The 21,511-nt window shown below is 43.8% G+C and overlaps 1 protein-coding gene across 5 annotated transcripts in view; it reads right to left on the reverse strand.

The window, feature by feature from the left end:
• The window catches only part of LOC128696717 (hematopoietic prostaglandin D synthase-like), a 264,923-nt gene that overhangs the window by 55,444 nt on the left and 187,968 nt on the right, over positions 1 to 21,511 (reverse strand). For 3 of the 5 annotated variants that reach the window (XR_011392372.1, XM_070088190.1, XM_070088197.1), the window contains exon 5: positions 3,710 to 3,877. Coding sequence is in view for 4 of the 5 variants with exons in the window: in XM_070088190.1 (XP_069944291.1) it covers positions 3,713 to 3,877 (165 nt within the window). In the remaining variant the exon portion in view is untranslated. Of the gene's footprint in view, positions 3,878 to 21,511 lie in introns of all 5 variants that reach the window. The other 2 variants (XM_070088186.1, XM_070088179.1) reach the window with 2 other exon arrangements.

Here is a 21,511-nt window from a genome sequence, read left to right on the forward strand (position 1 = left end):
GCAAATTTTATACTATTTCTCTGTTTAGATTTAGCTAACCTTACCTATCCTATGATAATATTAACAGTGATATATTACAGGCTTTAATAACTGCTACTGTATAACAAAAAATCTGCCCTCAAGCAGTGTAAGGGCTAGAGTCACTGCATGTGTAACACACACACATGATGAATTGGCGCTTATAGGTCACAAAAAAAATGCCTTGTTCAAGTTCAGTCTGTGTGGCACTATTCATAATGACATTTTTGAGTATAAAAATATTCACAACAAATAGCCAGCAAGCTGCAGGTTCAATTACATTAATCAATAATGCTTTAAGTTTATATTTTACTCAGAGACATCTCTAAAATTCGATTGAAGTTACAGGTGATAATACACCTATTTTAATGTAAAAATAAATTACCTTTGATATTTAAAAAACTGAAGTGTCATAGAATTTCAGAGGGCAGATTTAACTAAACTGGTTTCTATTCACAGGCTGAGCACATGCTGGATTCCTATAGTACTGTACAAGTTATTTCACAATAAAATCTACTGAGCTTTTTGCAACTATGCTTTATACATGATAATGCTTCTTGAAATGGGCATGCATTGTGCCAAGAATGTCAGTTATCCACCAATATTGGCAATATATACTATGTCACACTAAAATATGTAGTTCATTTTTTTTTGTATCTCATTTTATAACTAGGAAATGTTTGCATTTTTCTATTTGCTCAAAATAAAGCAAGTTTTAATTTTGCATACCAGAAGCAGTTGTGATAACTGTCAAGTTAATAGGGAATATGGACACATTTGTCACTTATTAAGTAATAATGCACATACATAACATATAATACCTGTCGGCTCAAAGTATAAAGCACAATTATGATAATTACCATCAATTAACTCTATCACTCCTATAAAAGCACTACACCGATCTGTATTTTTTCCATAAAACACACTATATCTGATTAAAGCACTACATCAAACATAAAATCTGATACAGAAATTTCTCAGTAATTCATATGACTTTCATTTTGTCTGGAAAAAGGCTGGCAGAAATTCCTTAACCACCTGCTTCACAAAAACATTTATCATAGGACATCCTTCTTTCTTAGATCACAATCTTTAATGGGTACAGTACTTAAATTTTATTTTTTACTCCATCTAAGATAAAGGATGGATCCTATTCAAATTTGAGCTGACTTGGCTGCGGCAATACACAGAGCTGTTCTAACATTACACATGGTAAGTAGGATTGGTGGGTCATGCTAGGTCATTATAAAAACAAATTCTGCTATTCTTTACCCAGGGAGACTTGAGACGTACACAAAAGCCTTGACACTTGCTGCTAGTAATGTTTTCTGGTAATAAAATGAAAAATATCTCAAAAGTATTCTTAGTGTTTCTCACATTTAAATAGTTCCATCACATTACTGTAAAATAAATCAAACATAATAAAGTTAGGTTTAGCCAAAAGTTTTAGAATTGGATATTATAATATAGTATTGTACTATGTACTCAAAGACATGGAAAAACTATCATTACTGTACACAACTGATTACTTTTAGAAATACAGATATGAAGATAACTCTGTTTTTCTTTGCTTTTTGACCGAAGACTTAAGACATAATTGAAGTAGTACGCAACAACCCCGTATATTGGAAATGAAACCAGATGATGTTTTGGTTCATCTATAACAGTTGTCAACTTATTAGTGATAATGCTCCAGGAGAAACAAATGTCATTTCGTTTTGCCTTCAGTTAGTAAGTTTGTTGTAAATTGTTTCTTAGACAGTACTGTGACTTACCTTCATTAATGCAGTACAGTTCAGTGTTACAAAACAAACTTAATTTTGATGAAGCTGAGCAACAGTCTGCATAATATTCAAATACAGTATCTCTTTTATTCATCAAGTATACAAATTACTGTAATTACAGCACCATGTATGTTTTTTGCACTTTTAACTGTGTATATATGAGATTATTGATATCTGAGTCTGTCTTATAAAACAAATGCACTATGCTATATAATTTTCCAAAACACTGGAAAATAAACTTTTGGCCGTTTATCACTTAATTCAGCCTTCGAACAATTTAATTTTAGCATATGTACACGAATAAATGTTTGATTTGGAACTAAATTTGAAAAAATGTTTGTGTTCAATCTCCTATAGAAATGTGACTTCCTCTTTGTATGCCAGAGAAAAAATTATGCAAGCAAGATAAAGAATTTTTTGGATTTGTTTAGGAACCATTTAAACTGTTTAAACCATAGAGTCAGTATTCCATAAAATCAGCATTGATATTTGTACATATAGGGTTATATTGGACTAATGTACATTTTAAATTTTTATTAAAAATATCCATGTTATGGTGCCATAATAACAACAATACTACCTTCTGTGAGGTGTTGATATATTTGTTGAGTTCATATTTGCTTTGCTCATTGTGATATTTTTATCCTCACCTAATTTTGTGCACTTGTATGCTTTTGATATGTGAATAATATGGCAAACCAAATATCCTATTATAAAATATACAAATTACTGATTTATTATACATATGCTATGGAAGCATTGCTCCATTCTGACAAAATCTAGTTACAGATATGCCATAGTGAATAGCATTTGTTATTTTTAATGAATTTTACTTTTATTTTTTTTTTGTCATGACTAATATGTAGAGGCAGCTTCAATGGAAATAAGCCATTTTGTCTGACTTTTTTGGGTTATCCTAGGTTCTTTACACATATGCTGCTATATATGTAACTGTTTTCGTGTATACCTGAATAAACTTTCTTAACCTTCTCTGGAGCTTGCAATAAGCATTAATCAGTCAGACTCAACCCACTTTAATACAGAAAATAAGTTAATTATCTTTATACTGCAATTAATTCAAACATCAGCTGGACATTAGTACTGTTATGATGTAGGATATCCAGCTTATATCTTCATTTCTTTCCCCAAGAATATAAGAAATGTTTATCATAATCTAATATAGCTGGTTCATAGTGCAATTTATTTCAAAGATAGCCAGTCTTGGCTTCTTACTCTAAAAGTTACTATTTCATAAATTTCAGTTTGATTGATTTCTTGACTAAGTTGGTTTAGCACTTTCAAAATGCCTAGCCATGCTAGGTGTCCTAGTGGCTCCTTCTGTAATTAGTATTTTATAACATGTAAACCACAAAATACCCAAAACCTGTAAACCCCACATTGTAACCATTATAGAGAATAAACTTGAATTGAATTGAATAATTAACAGAAGTTGAATACAGTACTGCAGATCATAATGGTCGGTATATTATTATCCACTAACACCTGAATCTTTGACTTCTTTCTTTTTACCATCAATCATCCAAGTGGACTCAGCTTTACTTATGGGTAGAGGGACATCACTAAGCCAAGGGCTTCCTGTCCCTAACACAAGCACAGTATACCATGCCTTATAAACAGAAAATAAAATATCGGTTATATAGTGTTATGGTGTATGAGATTCTGGCTTTCTAAATTATTATAATAAAAATATTAATACTAGAATTAAATAAATTCCTCTTTATTTTTGGAACAAATTCCCAAATCTTAAAATAAAATAAACTTACTCAGAATGTCTTACTGTTTAAGACACACACAATAATGAAGTGGTCATTTGTCTTCAAAAAAATAATGTATTAAGCTCAGTAAATCATTATTGTAATATGAAGACATATCAGCTTACGATATACATTTTACATCGGGGTATCTGGACGTTCTCTAATCCACTTCTCAATCTTGGGAAGTTTAACAACTTTTTCGACTAGACTTTTGAGTCGAGGTACTGCTTCCAAGGAGCCTTCATGGTGAGAGCTGAGCTGACTCAGGTAACAGGCAGCAAACACATCAACCCATGTCATCTGTTAAAAGGAAGTGTAGCTGTAAAAATCTTTTAAATCATTTGAGCAATCATGTATACAGTACAGATGCTCCTCGCTGTATGATGGTTCGACTTTAAAATTTCAACTTTAAGATGGTGTTAGGCACATACTGAAGTCAAAATATCACCATCATGCAGTACTGCACATTTATTGATAGGATAAACTTGCAGTTATTTATTTATTTTTCAATACTGGTATTTAGTTACAGTAATGATTTTTTATTTACTCAGTGACAGTAGTTATTTATTTACTTATTTACTTCATATACATATTCATATTCGACTTAGGATAATTTCAACTCACGATGGGTTCATCAGAACGTACAGTAACCCCATCTTAAGTCGAGGAGCACCTGTATATTGTGTGCAAAATGCCTTCATTCAGAATTTTTCCACAATGTTTTTATCATTATTATGCAAATAATAACAGTTCTAGTAATGTTTATTATGTACAGTAAATATTATTTTAGCATGATCCTTTATTGTACAAATTTCTTAAGTTTAAGTAAAACTCTCAAGAGATGTTCAACTCCCCTCTTCAAGGGGGGCTCCTTGGCGTGGTGAAGAGGCTCTTGGTCTGAGGAATTAGCCCTGTCGGTCTTCTTCCTCAGACCGACCCGACTTACCCCCCATTCTCCCCTCCCCCCCATCCTCCCCATCCTCCCCTTTTTCCATTCCTCCTCCTCCTCCTCACCCCTCCCTTTTGCCCTTCCTCTTTTTGGCCTTCGGGATTTCTCCCACAGGCGCGCTAGTTCCTAGGTAGGGGAAAGGACACCGGGGTCCATCCCATTCCGTTGAGGTTCTTGGCGGTGGCGTAGTTTGCCGTGGAATCTGGATTGCCTAGGGATGTCCCGATCCCTCTCCGGTATCCCGGAGTAGCTTTGGGTGTCTTTTGGGCGACGGGTGTATCTCTGGAAGCCACCTTTCGGATTCCGGGGGTGGTGGCCGAAGGAGGTATGCTTTGTGGCGGATATCCGGCCGCCCTCTCTTTTGTCCACCGAGGTAGCTCGGCAGATGTGAGGTTGCTATCCCGGATTGCTGGTTTACTGGCATGAAGGGTAGGGTATGGCACGGGTTCCATGCTGCATCTGCGCTACTAGCGGTGTTGAGGTCCTCTTGGGCGCGGAGGGAGATTTCCGGCCCTTTCATTCCTCCTGGGAACTATTCCTCCCCGCTCCCCCCTTTTTTTATTCTTTTTTTTATTTTTATTTTCTTTTCTTCTTTCTTTTTTTTTCTTAAAAACAAAAAGCAAAGGAGTAACCTAACCATGGCAGCCCTAGTCCATGAAACCACTACCCCCGGGCCCCTTCTTGATACCGCACCCCATTCTGACCCTGCCTTGTGTTTAGACCACTCTTCGGACACTCCTGATGCCCCTGTACCTCTTGCTGGTGCTGTTTCCTCACCCGCTTCAGGTACCGGGGCTTCGACTGACTCCTTCGATTTGTCTGAACTCCGCTCTCCTTTGACTATGCTTCCGGCTTCTCCCTCTACGGTACGGCAATTTTCGAATCGCCCGCCCATTTCATGCCGGACCAACTCCGGTCCTACTCCTAAACGCCAACGTCAATCTCCTGATGATGCTCCTTCGTTACCTTCCCATTCTACTCGGAAAAGACCGACACGTCAAGCACTCCCTCTCCACGCTCAGTTTCGGACCACACAATGGACTAAATTCTTTACTTTAAGACCAACTTCTTCTTCTGCCTACCTTTCTGACCATAGTATTGGCAAAGCGCTCCTGCGTCATGTTGGCAGAGATATTTCATTTCACGCTCTCAAGAGCGGTACGCGCATCGTCACTGTCCAGAATGCTACCCAAGCTCATGATCTTTCTCTCCTTTCGAATATCGATACTACTCCTATCACTATTGAAAAACATCTTTCTCTCAATTCTTGTAGTGGTACTGTCATTCTGCCCCATACCATAGTCCAACAGAATTTCCAGTCATGTGGCAATGACATTTTTGAACAGCTGGAACTCCAGGATCTCCCAATCCTCAAAGTAGACACTTATGTCCTTCCTGCCCGGGGGCGGAGACGTTACCCTTGCAATGTGGCTCGTTTAACTTTTGACAGCCGAGAACTCCCGTCCTCTGTATATGTCGCGGGACATCGGTTACAAGTTCGAAAGGTGATACCTACACCGCAACAATGTAGAAATTGCTGGCGTTTTGGTCACCCAGCGAAATATTGCAGATCTATGGCCGAATGCCCAGTCTGTGGTGCCGACGACCATTCTAATACATCTTGCAGTCAACCTCCATCTTGCCTTAATTGTAATGAAGCTCACCCTTCGTACTCCCGCCGTTGCCAGGTCTACTTAAATGAACGTGAAATCCGTTGCCTCAAAGAGGCAGAAGGTCTCCCTTATGCTATGGCAGTTACTCATCTCCGCCTCCAAGGGAGACTACCCCGTGTTTCTTATTCTCGTGTTTCCAAACATCCCCCCACTTCTGGGGTCCCATCTTCTGCAGCCTCCTCTGTTGTTACCCCTCCCATAGCCACTACGGCATCTAATCCTTTTGCTGTCCTTGGCTCTGACGTCCCGACTACAACTCAGTCTGTTCTCACATCTTCGCGTCCTTCCTCACAAGCCCCAGTATCGACAAGACCTCGTACGACACCTAATACCAATCGCCCCTCTACTCAGAAGTCCAAAAAATCCACATTGCTCAAATCTTCTTTGCCCCTTCCTTCCCTTCTTCCACCTCCACACTTTACCTTTCCAGTCTCTGTACCTAGTTCTTCCCCTCTCTCTGGCTCTATTACAAGTGTGGAGATTCACCCTCCTCCTCGTACTATGCCTTCCACCCCCGTCCCCTCCCAAGTTTCTCCCTCTTCTGCCACCTCCCAGGTTTCTGCCTCTTCTGTCCCCCCCCCACACTTCATCTCCAGTCCCTTACACTTTTCCCTCCCCCTCTACTTTGGTACAGTCCATTACTGTCCCAATCTTTACTCACCCTCCTCCTCCTATCTCCAATATGGTCTCCCATACATCTTTGAATTCAGAAACACTTGAAGCCATTTCAGAATATATTGCAGAGACTAAACCTTCAATGGACACTGATTCACTTCCTGTTCCTTCTCTTCCCTCTCCTCCATCTTCACAACCCCATTCTTCGCAACGCTCCGTTCCTTCGCTACTTGAACATCTTCCAATGCCACCACACGTTGACTTTTCTAACCCCTCTAGTCCGTAGGTGCCTTTACCTACAGATTCCTGATATTTTCTTCATCGCCAATCATGGCCTATTTACAGTGGAATATCCGCGGCCTCAGGGGTAATCGGGGTGAGCTTCAGATGTTGCTTTCCAGGTTTTCCCCTGTTGGTGCTTGCTTACAAGAACCAAAATTACACTCGGCTGTTTTCCAACCTATCTCAGGCTATAATTTATTGTATTCTTCGGATCCTTTCTCAGATGGGACCTTTAATGAAAGTGCCCTTCTTCTACGCAATGATATTCCGTACTGTCAACTATTTGTCCATACCTCGCTGCATTACACTGCAGCCCGTATCCACTTGAATAAGTGGTTTACAATATGTTCTTTATATCTCTCTCCTTCTCGAGCATTTTCTATCCCAGACTTTGCCTTTCTTGTTTCATCCTTACCACCACCACTTCTGTTACTTGGTGATTTTAATGCCCACCATTTCCTCTGGGGGGGGGGTCTCATTGTGACTCACGTGGCATTCAGTTGGAGGCTTTTCTCGCCTCTCACCCCCTCCATGTTTTAAATACGGGTACTCCCACCCATTTTGATCCTCGTACTCATACTCTCTCTTGCATCGATCTATCAGTCTGCTCTTCCTCCACTGCACTAGACTTCACCTGGTCTGTTCTACCAGACTTACATGACAGCGATCATTTTCCGATCATTCTTACTTCTCCTTCCTATTCACCACCTTTCCGTAGCCCTCGCTGGCAATTTGATCGGGCAAATTGGGATCTTTACTCACACCTCACTGCTTTTAGTGAGGTTCCTTCTTCATCCTCCATTGATGAGCTCCTACACATCTTCTCGACATCAGTTTATACCGCAGCTTCTCATTCTATACCCCAAACCTCAGGCAGGCATTCTCAGAAGTGCGTGCCTTGGTGGTCTCCTGCTTGTGCTCGTGCAGTACGTTTGAAACGTGCTGCATGGGGCAGGTACCGGTACAATAGAACCGCTGAGAGACTTGTTGATTTTAAGCAGAAGCGTGCGATCGCTCGCCGTGTCATCCGTGAAGCTAAACGCACTTGTTGGCGAGACTATGTTTCCACCATCACCTCTGCTTCTTCTATGAGTGCAGTCTGGAAAAAAGTGAGGAAATTGAGTGGTAAATACTCTCCTGACCCGGCTCCTGTTCTACGGGTCACTGGTGTTGATGTAGCAAACCCTCTCGACGTTGCCATTGAACTTGGCACACATCTGGTCCGTATTTCCCGAGGGCTCCATCTATGCCCCTCGTTTCTTTCCTCAAAGTCTGCCAGAGAGTTAGTACCCTTGGACTTTTCTTCTCTCAGAGAAGAACAGTATAATGTGCCTTTTACACTTCAAGAACTGGAGGCAACGCTCTCAGCTTGCCGATCATCGGCAGCTGGGCCTGACGACATTCATATTCGTATGTTACAACATTTACATCGGTCAGCCCTTGTAGTCCTCTTACACCTCTTCAATCTTATTTGGGCACAAGGAGTTCTTCCCCAGCTGTGGAAATCTGCCATTGTTCTCCCTTTCCGCAAACCGGGTACTACAGGACATGATGCCTCCCACTATCGCCCCATCGCTCTTACTAGTGCAGTTTGCAAAGTGATGGAACGCCTCGTAAATCGACGTTTAATGTGGTATTTAGAGACTCGCAACAGTCTCTCCGCTAGTCAATATGGCTTTCGTAAGGGTCGTTCTACCATAGACCCCTTACTACGCTTGGATACGTATGTTCGTAATGCCTTTGCGAATAATCACTCAGTTATTGCCATATTTTTTGACCTTGAGAAGGCATATGACACAACTTGGAGGTATAATATTTTGGCCCAGGCCCATTCCTTAGGCCTCCGAGGCAATCTACCATCCTTCCTTAAGAACTTTTTAACTGACAGACATTTCCGTGTTCGAGTCAATAATGTTCTTTCCCCGGACTTCGTCCAAGCTGAAGGTGTCCCTCAGGGATGTGTTCTAAGCACAACACTTTTTCTCCTTGCTATAAATGATTTGGCCTCTGTTCTTCCACCCAATATTTGGTCATCACTCTATGTTGATGACTTCGCTATTGCTTGTGCAGGCGCTGACTGTCACCTTATTGCAGTTTCTCTCCAGCATGCGGTCGACCGTGTTTCCACTTGGGCCACCACGCATGGGTTTAAATTTTCAAGTACCAAAACTCACCAAATTACTTTCACTAGACGCTCTGTTATCTCCGATCATCCTTTGTATCTCTATGGCTCCCGTATCCCCGAACGTGATACAGTCAGGTTTCTAGGCCTTCTCTTTGACCGTCGGTTATCCTGGAAACCTCACATTACCTCTCTGAAGGCAACTTGTCACAGCCGGCTAAACCTTCTTAAAACCCTTGCTCATCTTTCCTGGGGAGCTGATCGTCGAACTCTGCTTCGCCTACATTCAGCCCTCGTTTTATCGAAACTCGATTATGGTGACCAGATTTATTCCGCGGCCTCTCCTGCTACTCTCTCTAGCCTTAACTCTATCCATCACCAAGGCTTACGTTTGTGCCTTGGTGCTTTTCGCTCTTCCCCTGTTGAGAGCCTCTATACAGAAGCAAATGTTCCATCCTTGTCTGATCGCCGTGATGCCCATTGCCTTCGCTACTATGTACGCTCTCACGATCTACACAATCCTTCCATTTATAGAATGGTCACCGATATTAGTAGACATTCTTTATTCGTTCGCCGCCCCTGTTTGCTCCGTCCCTTTTCTCTTCGCCTACATTCACTCTTGTCTTCCCTTCAGTTACCACCTTTATATGTTCATGTAGCATCTCACTTTTCCCTACCCCCCTGGGAAGTTCCAGCTGTTCGGATCTGTTCTTTCTCACTCCCTTGCTCGAAAGCTCAACTGCCTACGGTGGCTTCCCGCTCTCTTTTTCTTGATCACTTCCACTCCCATTCTCATGCCACCGCTGTGTACACAGATGGCTCTAAGTCTTCAGACGGCGTCGGATTCGCAGCAGTGTTTCCGGACAGCGTCGTGCGGGGGCATTTACTATCTTCAGCTAGCATTTTTACTGCTGAACTGTATGCCATTCTTGCAGCACTTATTCGTATCGCATCTATGCCTGTGTCATCATTTGTAGTAGTCTCAGACTCCCTTAGTGCTCTACAGGCTATACGAAAATTTGATACATCTCATCCCCTAGTTCTCCGTATCCAACTTTGGCTACGCCGTATCTCTACCAAACATAAAGATATTGTTTTTTGTTGGGTCCCTGGTCATGTCGACGTACAGGGCAATGAACAGGCAGACACTGCTGCGCGGTCAGCAGTACATGACCTACCAATTTCCTATCGAGGTGTTCCATTTCTGGACTATTTTGCTGCAATAGCTACCCACCTTCGCACCCGTTGGCAACAACGTTGGTCAACTCTGCTCGGTAACAAACTTCATTCTATTAAACCGAGCATAGGTTACTGGCCGTCTTCTTGTCATCAGTGCCGAGGTTGGGAGACCACTCTCTCCCGCCTTCGCATTGGCCACACTCGTCTTACTCATGGGTATCTCATGGAGAGGCACCCTGTTCCTCTCTGTGAGCAGTGTCAAGTTCCAGTATCGATTAGCCACATTCTGTTAGACTGCCCTCTCTATCAACGAGCACGCAGAATTTACCTCCAACGTCGTCTTCGTTCTACTACTCTCTCTTTACCTTCCCTTCTTGCTGATGGACCCTCCTTTAATCCTGACTCTCTCATTGACTTCTTGACAACGACTGATTTACTCCACAAACTCTGATGATACTTTTCGCACTCCCCTCAGCCCTTTCTAGTTCAGTCTCTTGCTGCCCTTTACCCTTTCACCATCCACTGCCCCGCTGTTATCCGTAACCTATTACTCATCCATCTCCCTTTTGCCACCTGATGCCCTCGCTTCCTTCCTGCCCTGCAGCGCTGTATAGTCCTTGTGGCTTAGCGCTGCTTTTTGATTATAATAATAATCCATGAGATACCCATGAGTAAGACGAGTGTGACCAATGCGAAGGCGGGAGAGTGGTCTCCCAACCTCGGCACTGATGACAAGAAGACGGCCAGTAACCTATGCTCGGTTTAATAGAATGAAGTTTGTTACCGAGCAGAGTTGACCAATGTTGTTGCCAACGGGTGCGAAGGTGGGTAGCTATTGCAGCAAAATAGTCCAGAAATGGAACACCTCGATAGGAAATTGGTAGGTCATGTACTGCTGACCGCGCAGCAGTGTCTGCCTGTTCATTGCCCTGTACGTCGACATGACCAGGGACCCAACAAAAAACAATATCTTTGGTAGAGATACGGCGTAGTCAAAGTTGGATACGGAGAACTAGGGGATGAGATGTATCAAATTTTCGTATAGCCTGTAGAGCACTAACGGAGTCGGAGACTACTACAAATGATGACACAGGCATAGATGCGATACGAATAAGTGCTGTAAGAATGGCATACAGTTCAGCAGTAAAAATGCTAGCTGAAGATAGTAAATGTCCCCGCATGACGCTGTCCGGAAACACTGCTGCGAATCCGACGCCATCTGAAGACTTAGAGCCATCTGTGTACACAGCGGTGGCATGAGAATGGGAGTGGAAGTGATCAAGAAAAAGAGAGCGGGAAGCCACCGTAGGCAGTTGAGCTTTCGAACAAGGGAGTGAGAAAGAACAGACACGAACAGCTGGAACTTCCCAGGGAAGGTAGGGAAAAGTGAGATGCTACATGAACATATAAAGGTGGTAACTGAAGGGAAGACAAGAGTGAATGTAGGCGAAGAGAAAAGGGACGGAGCAAACAGGGGCGGCGAACGAATAAAGAATGTCTACTAATATCGGTGACCATTCAATAAATGGAAGGATTGTGTAGATCGTGAGAGCGTACATAGTAGCGAAGGCAATGGGCATCACGGCGATCAGACAAGGATGGAACATTCGCTTCTGTATAGAGGCTCTCAACAGGGGAAGAGCGAAAAGCACCAAGGCACAAACGTAATCCTTGGTGATGGATAGAGTTAAGGCTAGAGAGAGTAGCAGGAGAGGCCGTGGAATAAATCTGGTCACCATAATCGAGTTTCGATAAAACGAGGGCTGAATGTAGGCGAAGCAGAGTTCGACGATCAGCTCCCCAGGAAAGATGATCAAGGGTTTTAAGAAGGTTTAGCCGGCTGTGACAAGTTGCCTTCAGAGAGGTAATGTGAGGTTTCCAGGATAACCAACGGTCAAAGAGAAGGCCTAGAAACCTGACTGTATCACATTCGGGGATACGGGAGCCATAGAGATACAAAGGATGATCGGAGATAACAGAGCATCTAGTGAAAGTAATTTGGTGAGTTTTGGTACTTGAAAATTTAAACCCATGAGTGGTGGCCCAAGTGGAAACACGGTCGACTGCATGCTGGAGAGAAACTGCAATAAGATGACAGTTAGCGCCTGCACAAGCAATAGCGAAGTTATCAACATAGAGTGATGACCAAATATTGGGTGGAAGAACAGAGGCCAAATCATTTATAGCAAGGAAAAACAGTGTTGTGCTTAGAACACATCTCTGAGGAACACCTTCAGCTTGGACAAAGTCCGGGGAAAGAACATTATTGATTCGAACACGGAAATGTCTGTCAGTTAAAAAGTTCTTAAGGAAGGATGGTAGATTGCCTCGGAGGCCTAAGGAATGGGCCTGGGCCAAAATATTATACCTCCAAGTTGTGTCATATGCCTTCTCAAGGTCAAAAAATATGGCAATAACCGAGTGATTATTTGCAAAGGCATTACGAACATACGTATCCAAGCGTAGTAAGGGGTCTATGGTAGAACGACCCTTACGAAAGCCATATTGACTAGCGGAGAGACTGTTGTGCGTCTCTAAATACCACATTAAACGTCGATTTACGAGACATTCCATCACTTTGCAAACTGCACTAGTAAGAGCGATGGGGCGATAGTGGGAGGCATCATGTCCTGTAGTACCCGGTTTGCGGAAAGGGAGAACAATGGCAGATTTCCACAGCTGGGGAAGAACTCCTTGTGCCCAAATAAGATTGAAGAGGTGTAAGAGGACTACAAGGGCTGACCGATGTAAATGTTGTAACATATGAATATGAATGTCGTCAGGCCCAGCTGCCGATAATTGGCAAGCTGAGAGCGTTGCCTCCAGTTCTTGAAGTGTAAAAGGCACATTATACTGTTCTTCTCTGAGAGAAGAAAAGTCCAAGGGTACTAACTCTCTGGCAGACTTTGAGGAAAGAAACAAGGGGCATAGATGGAGCCCCCGGGAAATACGGACCAGATGTGTGCCAAGTTCAATGGCAATGTCGAGAGGGTTTGCTACATCAACACCAGTGACCCGGTGAACAGGAGCCGGGTCAGGAGAGTATTTACCACTCAATTTCCTCACTTTTTTCCAGACTGCACTCATAGAAGAAGCAGAGGTGATGGTGGAAACATAGTCTTGCCAACAAGTGCGTTTAGCTTCACGGATGACACGGCGAGCGATCGCACGCTTCTGCTTAAAATCAAGAAGTCTCTCAGCGGTTCTATTGTACCGGTACCTGCCCCATGCAGCACGTTTCAAACGTACTGCATGAGCACAAGGAGGAGACCAAGGCACGCACTTCTGAGAATGCCTGCCTGAGGTTTGGGGTATAGAATGAGAAGCTGTGGTATAAACTGATGTCGAGAAGATGTGTAGGAGCTCATCAATGGAGGATGAAGAAGGAACCTCACTAAAAGCACTGAGGTGTGAGTAAAGATCCCAATTTGCCCGATCAAATTGCCAGCGAGGGCTACGGAAAGGTGGTGAATAGGAAGGAGAAGTAAGAATGATCGGAAAATGATCGCTGTCATGTAAGTCTGGTAGAACAGACCAGGTGAAGTCTAGTGCAGTGGAGGAAGAGCAGACTGATAGATCGATGCAAGAGAGAGTATGAGTACGAGGATCAAAATGGGTGGGAGTACCCGTATTTAAAACATGGAGGGGGTGAGAGGCGAGAAAAGCCTCCAACTGGATGCCACGTGAGTCACAATGAGACCCCCCCCCCAGAGGAAATGGTGGGCATTAAAATCACCAAGTAACAGAAGTGGTGGTGGTAAGGATGAAATAAGAAAGGCAAAGTCTGGGATAGAAAATGCTCGAGAAGGAGAGAGATATAAAGGACATATTGTAAACCACTTATTCAAGTGGATACGGGCTGCAGTGTAATGCAGCGAGGTATGGACAAATAGTTGACAGTACGGAATATTATTGCGTAGAAGAAGGACACTTTCATTAAAGGTCCCATCTGAGAAATGATCCGAAGAATACAATAAATTATAGCCTGAGATAGGTTGGAAAACAGCCGAGTGTAATTTTGGTTCTTGTAAGCAAGCACCAACAGGGGAAAACCTGGAAAGCAACATCTGAAGCTCACCCCAATTACCCATGAGGCCGCGGATATTCCACTGTAAATAGGCCATGATTGGTGATGAAGAAAATATCAGGAATTTGTAGGTAAAGGCACCTACGGACTAGAGGGGTTAGAAAAGTCAACGTGTGGTGGCATTGGAAGACGCTCAAGTAGCGAAGGAACGGAGCGTTGCGAAGAATGGGGTTGTGAAGATGGAGGAGAGGGAAGAGAAGGAACAGGAAGTGAATCAGTGTCCATTGAAGGTTTAGTCTCTGCAATATATTCTGAAATGACTTCAAGTGTTTCTGAATTCAAAGATGTATGGGAGACCATATTGGAGATAGAAGGAGGAGGGTGAGTAAAGATTGGGACAGTAATGGACTGTACCAAAGTAGAGGGGGAGGGAAGAGTGTAAGGGACTGGAGATGAAGTGTGGGGGGGGGGACAGAAGAGGCAGAAACCTGGGAGGTGGCAGAAGAGGGAGAAACTTGGGAGGGGATGGGGGTGGAAGGCATAGTACGAGGAGGAGGGTGAATCTCCACACTTGTAATAGAGCCAGAGAGAGGGGAAGAACTAGGTACAGAGACTGGAAAGGTAAAGTGTGGAGGTGGAAGAAGGGAAGGAAGGGGCAAAGAAGATTTGAGCAATGTGGATTTTTTGGACTTCTGAGTAGAGGAGCGATTGGTATTAGGTGTCGTACGAGGTCTTGTCGATACTGGGGCTTGTGAGGAAGGACGCGAAGATGTGAGAACAGACTGAGTTGTAGTCGGGACGTCAGAGCCAAGGACAGCAAAAGGATTAGATGCCGTAGTGGCTATGGGAGGGGTAACAACAGAGGAGGCTGCAGAAGATGGGACCCCAGAAGTGGGGGGATGTTTGGAAACACGAGAATAAGAAACACGGGGTAGTCTCCCTTGGAGGTGGAGATGAGTAACTGCCATTGCATAAGGGAGACCTTCTGCCTCTTTGAGGCAACGGATTTCACGTTCATTTAAGTAGACCTGGCAACGGCGGGATTATGAAGGGTGAGCTTCATTACAATTAAGGCAAGATGGGGGTTGACTGCAAGATGTATTAGAATGGTCGTCGGCACCACAGACTGGGCATTCGGCCATAGATCTGCAATATTTCGCTGGGTGACCAAAACGCCAGCAATTTCTACATTGTTGCGGTGTAGGTATCACCTTTCGAACTTGTATCCGATGTCCCGCGACATACACAGAGGACTGGAGTTCTCGGCTGTCAAAAGTTAAACGAGCTACATTGCAAGGGTAACGTCTCCGCCCCCGGGCAGGAAGCACATAAGTGTCTACTTTGAGGATTGGGAGATCCTGGAGTTCCAGCTGTTCAATAATGTCATTGCCACATGACTGGAAATTCTGTTGGACTATGGTATGGGGCAGAATGACAGTACCACTACAAGAATTGAGAGAAAGATGTTTTTCAATAGTGACAGGAGTAGTATCGATATTCGATAGGAGAGAAAGATCATGAGCTTGGGCAGCATTCTGGACAGTGATGATGTCGTAATGACACGATTGCAAATAAACCATACCCCCGGCCGGGATTGAACCCGCGGTCATAGAGTCTTAAAACTCCAGCCCGTCGCGTTAGCCACTAGACCAGCTAGCCACAATAAGATTCATCCAACTAGGTATATTTCTACACCATAGGAAAGTTAGCACAGGCACCTCTGTGACCACAAATGCAAGTTTTTACAGACGAATCTCCAGCTAGCGTGGCCGTGACGAACTCTAGCTCAAGTCCCTTCACTGCCGTCAACATGACTCAAGAAATCGTAATGACACGATTGCAAATAAACCATACCCCCGGCCGGGATTGAACCCGCGGTCATAGAGTCTTAAAACTCCAGCCCGTCGCGTTAGCCACTAGACCAGCTAGCCACAATAAGATTCATCCAACTAGGTATATTTCTACACCATAGGAAAGTTAGCACAGGCACCTCTGTGACCACAAATGCAAGTTTTTACAGACGAATCTCCAGCTAGCGTGACGAACTCTAGCTCAAGTCCCTTCACTGCCGTCAACATGACTCAAGAAATCGTAATGACACGATTGCAAATAAACCATACCCCCGGCCGGGATTGAACCCGCGGTCATAGAGTCTTAAAACTCCAGCCCGTCGCGTTAGCCACTAGACCAGCTAGCCACAATAAGATTCATCCAACTAGGTATATTTCTACACCATAGGAAAGTTAGCACAGGCACCTCTGTGACCACAAATGCAAGTTTTTACAGACGAATCTCCAGCTAGCGTGGCCGTGACGAACTCTAGCTCAAGTCCCTTCACTGTGGCTAGCTGGTCTAGTGGCTAACGCGACGGGCTGGAGTTTTAAGACTCTATGACCGCGGGTTCAATCCCGGCCGGGGGTATGGTTTATTTGCAATCGTGTCATTACGATTTCTTGAGTCATGTTGACGGCAGTGAAGGGACTTGAGCTAGAGTTCGTCACGGCCACGCATACCGCTCTTGAGAGCATGAAATGAAATATCTCTACCAACATGACGCAGGAGCGCTTTGCCAGTACTATGGTCAGAAAGGTAGGCAGAAGAAGTCGGTCTTAAAGTAAAGAATTTAGTCCATTGTGTGGTCCGAAACTGAGCGTGGAGAGGGAGTGCTTGATGTGTAACGCGACGGGCTGGAGTTTTAAGACTCTATGACCGCGGGTTCAATCCCGGCCGGGGGTATGGTTTAGAATGGGAAGGTAACGAAGGAGCATCATCAGGAGATTGACGTTGGCGTTTAGGAGTAGGACTGGAGTTGGTCCGGCTTGAAATGGGTGGGCGATTCGAAAATTGCCGTACCGTAGAGGGAGAAGCCGGAAGCATAGTCAAAGGAGAGCGGAGTTCAGACAAATCGAAGGAGTCAGTTGAAGCCCCGGTACCTGAAGCGGGTGAGGAAACAGCACCAGCAAGAGGTACAGGGGCATCAGGAGTGTCCGAAGAGTGGTCTAAACACAAGGCAGGGTCAGAATGGGGTGCGGTATCAAGAAGGGGCCCCGGGGTAGTGGGTTCATGGACTAGGGCTGCCATGGTTAGGTTACTCCTTTGCTTTTTGTTTTTAAGAAAAAAAAAAAAAGAAAGAAGAAAAGAAAATAAAAATAAAAAAAAGAATAAAAAAAGGGGGGAGCGGGGAGGAATAGTTCCCAGGAGGAATGAAAGGGCCGGAAATCTCCCTCCGCGCCCAAGAGGACCTCAACACCGCTAGTAGCGCAGATGCAGCATGGAACCCGTGCCATACCCTACCCTTCATGCCAGTAAACCAGCAATCCGGGATAGCAACCTCACATCTGCCGAGCTACCTCGGTGGACAAAAGAGAGGGCGGCCGGATATCCACCACAAAGCATACCTCCTTCGGCCACCACCCCCGGAATCTGAAAGGTGGCTTCCAGAGATACACCCATCGCCCGAAAGACACCCGAAGCTACTCCGGGATACCGGAGAGGGATCGGGACATCCCCAGGCAATCCAGATTCCACGGCAAACTACGCCACCGCCAAGAACCTCAACGGAATGGGATGGACCCCGGTGTCCTTTCCCCTACCTAGGAACTAGCGCACCTGTGGGAGAAATCCCAAAAGCCAAAAAGAGGAAGGGCAAAAGGGAGGGGTGAGGAGGAGGAGGAATGGAAAAAGGGGAGGATGGGATAGGGGAGGGGAGAATGGGGGGTAATTAGGTTCGGTCTGAGGAAGAAGACCGACAGGGCTAATTCCTCAGACCAAGAGCCTCTTCACCACGCCAAGGAGCCCCCCCTTGAAGAGGACTTGGGCCTAGAGCATTTCTCAAGGTGTTGTCTCATCTGGGAGGCACTTCACCTTCCCCACCCATGCCACCTCTCATTTGTATCATTGTAGCTGTATAGTTCTTGTGGCTTAACGCTTCTTTTTTGATTATAATAATAATAATAATTGTATCATTGTAAAATAATGAAAAAATATAATTTACCACCCGATAGGTTATGGAGTGGTAAATTTAGGAGTCTGTAAGCATTAGTATTAGTCTGCCTGAAATGCTCAGTCATGCTAGTGGCTTTGTGCTTAACAATATTTTATAACTTGTAAGTCTCACACTATATACTACTGTGCAAAGAACTAAAATTTGTATTTTGTATTTATACTGTCTTAGTAGCTTGTCACGATTATCTCATGCCACATTGACCTAGTCCTCATCTCTGCACATTAACCATTACTCCAAGAAGTTTCCTAGCAATACTAGAAGTGCAAAGATTATGGTTAAGCAGTGACATTGTTGGGGAGAGTGAGTAATGCAGCTACCCAGGACAGCACAGTATAAGGGGTAGCAAAGAGTGACAAAATAAAAAAGTTAACTTTTAAAGTATTGAGTTTTATGAAAATTGCTAAATATCATACAGAAATATAAATATGCTCAAGAAACAGCAATTTTTTCCCCTCAACAAAAGTTCCAATATGCATTCACTAAGACCTCCACTCATGATATTTCCATTTATCCTAGACCATTGTCAAGTCACGGTAATAAAGCAAATACTGTCCCTCGAATCATACCCATGTTAAGGTGTGATAAATATTCATTGTAAAAATTTCAGAACCACCCTTAATGTGTATCTCTTACCTATATATACCTGTCTAATTTTTTGATACATGGTTCTCTTACCTGACTATACTGGGTACTGGATAAATACCCAGTGTAGTCAAGGAATAAGCAGTTTGATATCAATTTTAAGTTTAATATCCACATCCAACACATACCTGGAGCTTACCTGGAGAGAGTACCAAGGGTCAAAGCTCCTGTGGCCCAGTCTGTGACCAGGCCTCATGGATCAGGGCCTGATCAACCAGGCTGTTACTGCTGGCCGCACACAGTCCAACGTATGAACCACAGCACGGGTGGTCGGGTACTGACTTTAGGTGCCTGTCCAGTTCCTGCTTGAAGACAGATAGGGGTCTATCGGTAATCCCCCTTATGCATGCTGGGAGTTGAACAGTCTTGGGCCCCTGACACTTATTGTGTTGTCTCTTAACCTGCTAGTGGCACCCCTGTTTTTCATTGGGGGGATGTTGCATCTTCTGCTGAGTCTTCTGCTTTTGTAGGGAGTGATTTCCGTGTGCAAGTTTGGTACTAATCCCTCTAGGATTTTCCAGGTGTATATATAATCATGTATCTCTCCCACCTGCGTTCCAGGGAGTACAGGTTCAGGAACTTCAATTGTTCCCCATAATTGAGGTATTTTATCTCAGTTATGTGTACATTTTCTATGTCAGCAATTTCAACTGCCTTGAAAGGTGCTGTTAGTGTGCAGCAATATTCCAGCCTAGATAGAACAAGCGACCTGAAGAGTGTCATCATGGGCTTGGCATCTTTAGTTTTGAAGGTTCTCATTATCCACCCTGTCATTTTTCTAGCAGATGTGATTGATACAATGTTATGGTCCTTGAAGTTAGTTTAATATGTTTATTATGCACCCCAGACTCATCCTGTGGGCGGTAGTCAAAAGATTGCAAAGGTACATAATGGGTCCAGGGACTGGACTGCAAAGTTTTGATAGCTGAGCAAGTTACAGAGGTAATGAACTCACAATTACAGAGGTAATGAACTCACAATTTACAAAGGTTATGAACTCACAATTTACAGAGGTTATGAACTCACAATTTACAAAGGTAATGAATTCCAGGTAGGTCTGGTCACAATCATGACAAGTTACAAAGGCATTTACAGATTACAGAGGTATGTAATGGGTCCAGGGATTGGGCCCCCAAAGTTTTGATAGCTGAACTAGGTACAAAGGTAATGAACTCACAAGTTACAAAGGTAATGAATCCTGTAAGAATGGTTACTTACGTTTATACATGGCTACAATCATGAACAAATTATAGAGTAATGAGCAATTCACATTTCCACACCCGGTCACAACTGTAATGAGTTATTGGTGCAAATATTGATTGTTGACACACACACACACACACACACACACACACACACACACACACACACACACACACACACACACACACACACACACGTACACGTGCACGCAGAAACAAAACTCACTGGGATAATAACAGATGCAATCTTCCCACCCGGGTATCAGATCCTGAGGAAGGATAGAAGGAGCAGGGGAAGAGGAGAGGTTGCACTACTAATAAAAAATCGATGGGGTTATCAAGAAATGGAAGGTATGGACGAGATTGGAGAAATGGATTACATAGTAGGTACAGTTCAGTCAGGGGAGCACAAAGTAGTCATTGCAGTGATGTATAACCCACCACAGAACTGCAGGAGGCCAAGAGAGGAATATGATGAGTGCAACAGAGCAATGGTGAACACTAGCTGAGGTGGCAAGAAGGGCTCACTCAAGTAGAGCGAAGTTACTGGTCATGGGCGACTTCAATCACAGGGAGTTTGATTGGGAAACCTGGAGCCACATGGGGATCCCAAAACATGGAGAGCCAAGACGATGGATGTGGTGCTGGGAAATCTCATGCACCAATATGTTAGGGATACTACCAGAGAGAGAGGGGAGGATGAACCAGCAAGACTGGACCTCGTGTTCACCCTGAGTAGCTCAGACATTGAGCACATCACATATGAAAGGCCCCTTGGAGCTAGTGACCACGTAGTTATGAGCTTTGAATACATCGTGGAGCTAAAAGTGGAGAGGGTAACAGGAGTAGAAAGGGAAAAGCTAAACTATCTGACTTTTTTGGGTTATCCTAGGTTCTCTACACATGTGCTGCTATGGATGATAATTCTATGTAACTGTATTTGTGTATACCTGAATAAACTTACTACACAGGAACGAGGATCTTTCTGCAGGAGGTTCAGTGGGAACAGGAGTTAGTAGGAAAATCAGTAAACAAAATGATGGACTTTGTAAAAACAAAATGCAAGGAGGCAGAGGAAAGGTTTGTTCCCAAGGGTAACAGAAATAATGGGAAGGACAGAACATGCCCTTGGTTTACCCGAAGGTGCAGGGAGGCAAAAAACTAAGTGCTCTAGAGAATGGAAAAAGTACAGAAGGCAAAGGAATCAGGAGAATAAAGAGATTAGTTGAGCCAGAAA

This window comes from Cherax quadricarinatus, chromosome 2 (genome assembly GCF_038502225.1).
Source record: "Cherax quadricarinatus isolate ZL_2023a chromosome 2, ASM3850222v1, whole genome shotgun sequence".
Taxonomy (NCBI): domain Eukaryota; kingdom Metazoa; phylum Arthropoda; class Malacostraca; order Decapoda; family Parastacidae; genus Cherax; species Cherax quadricarinatus.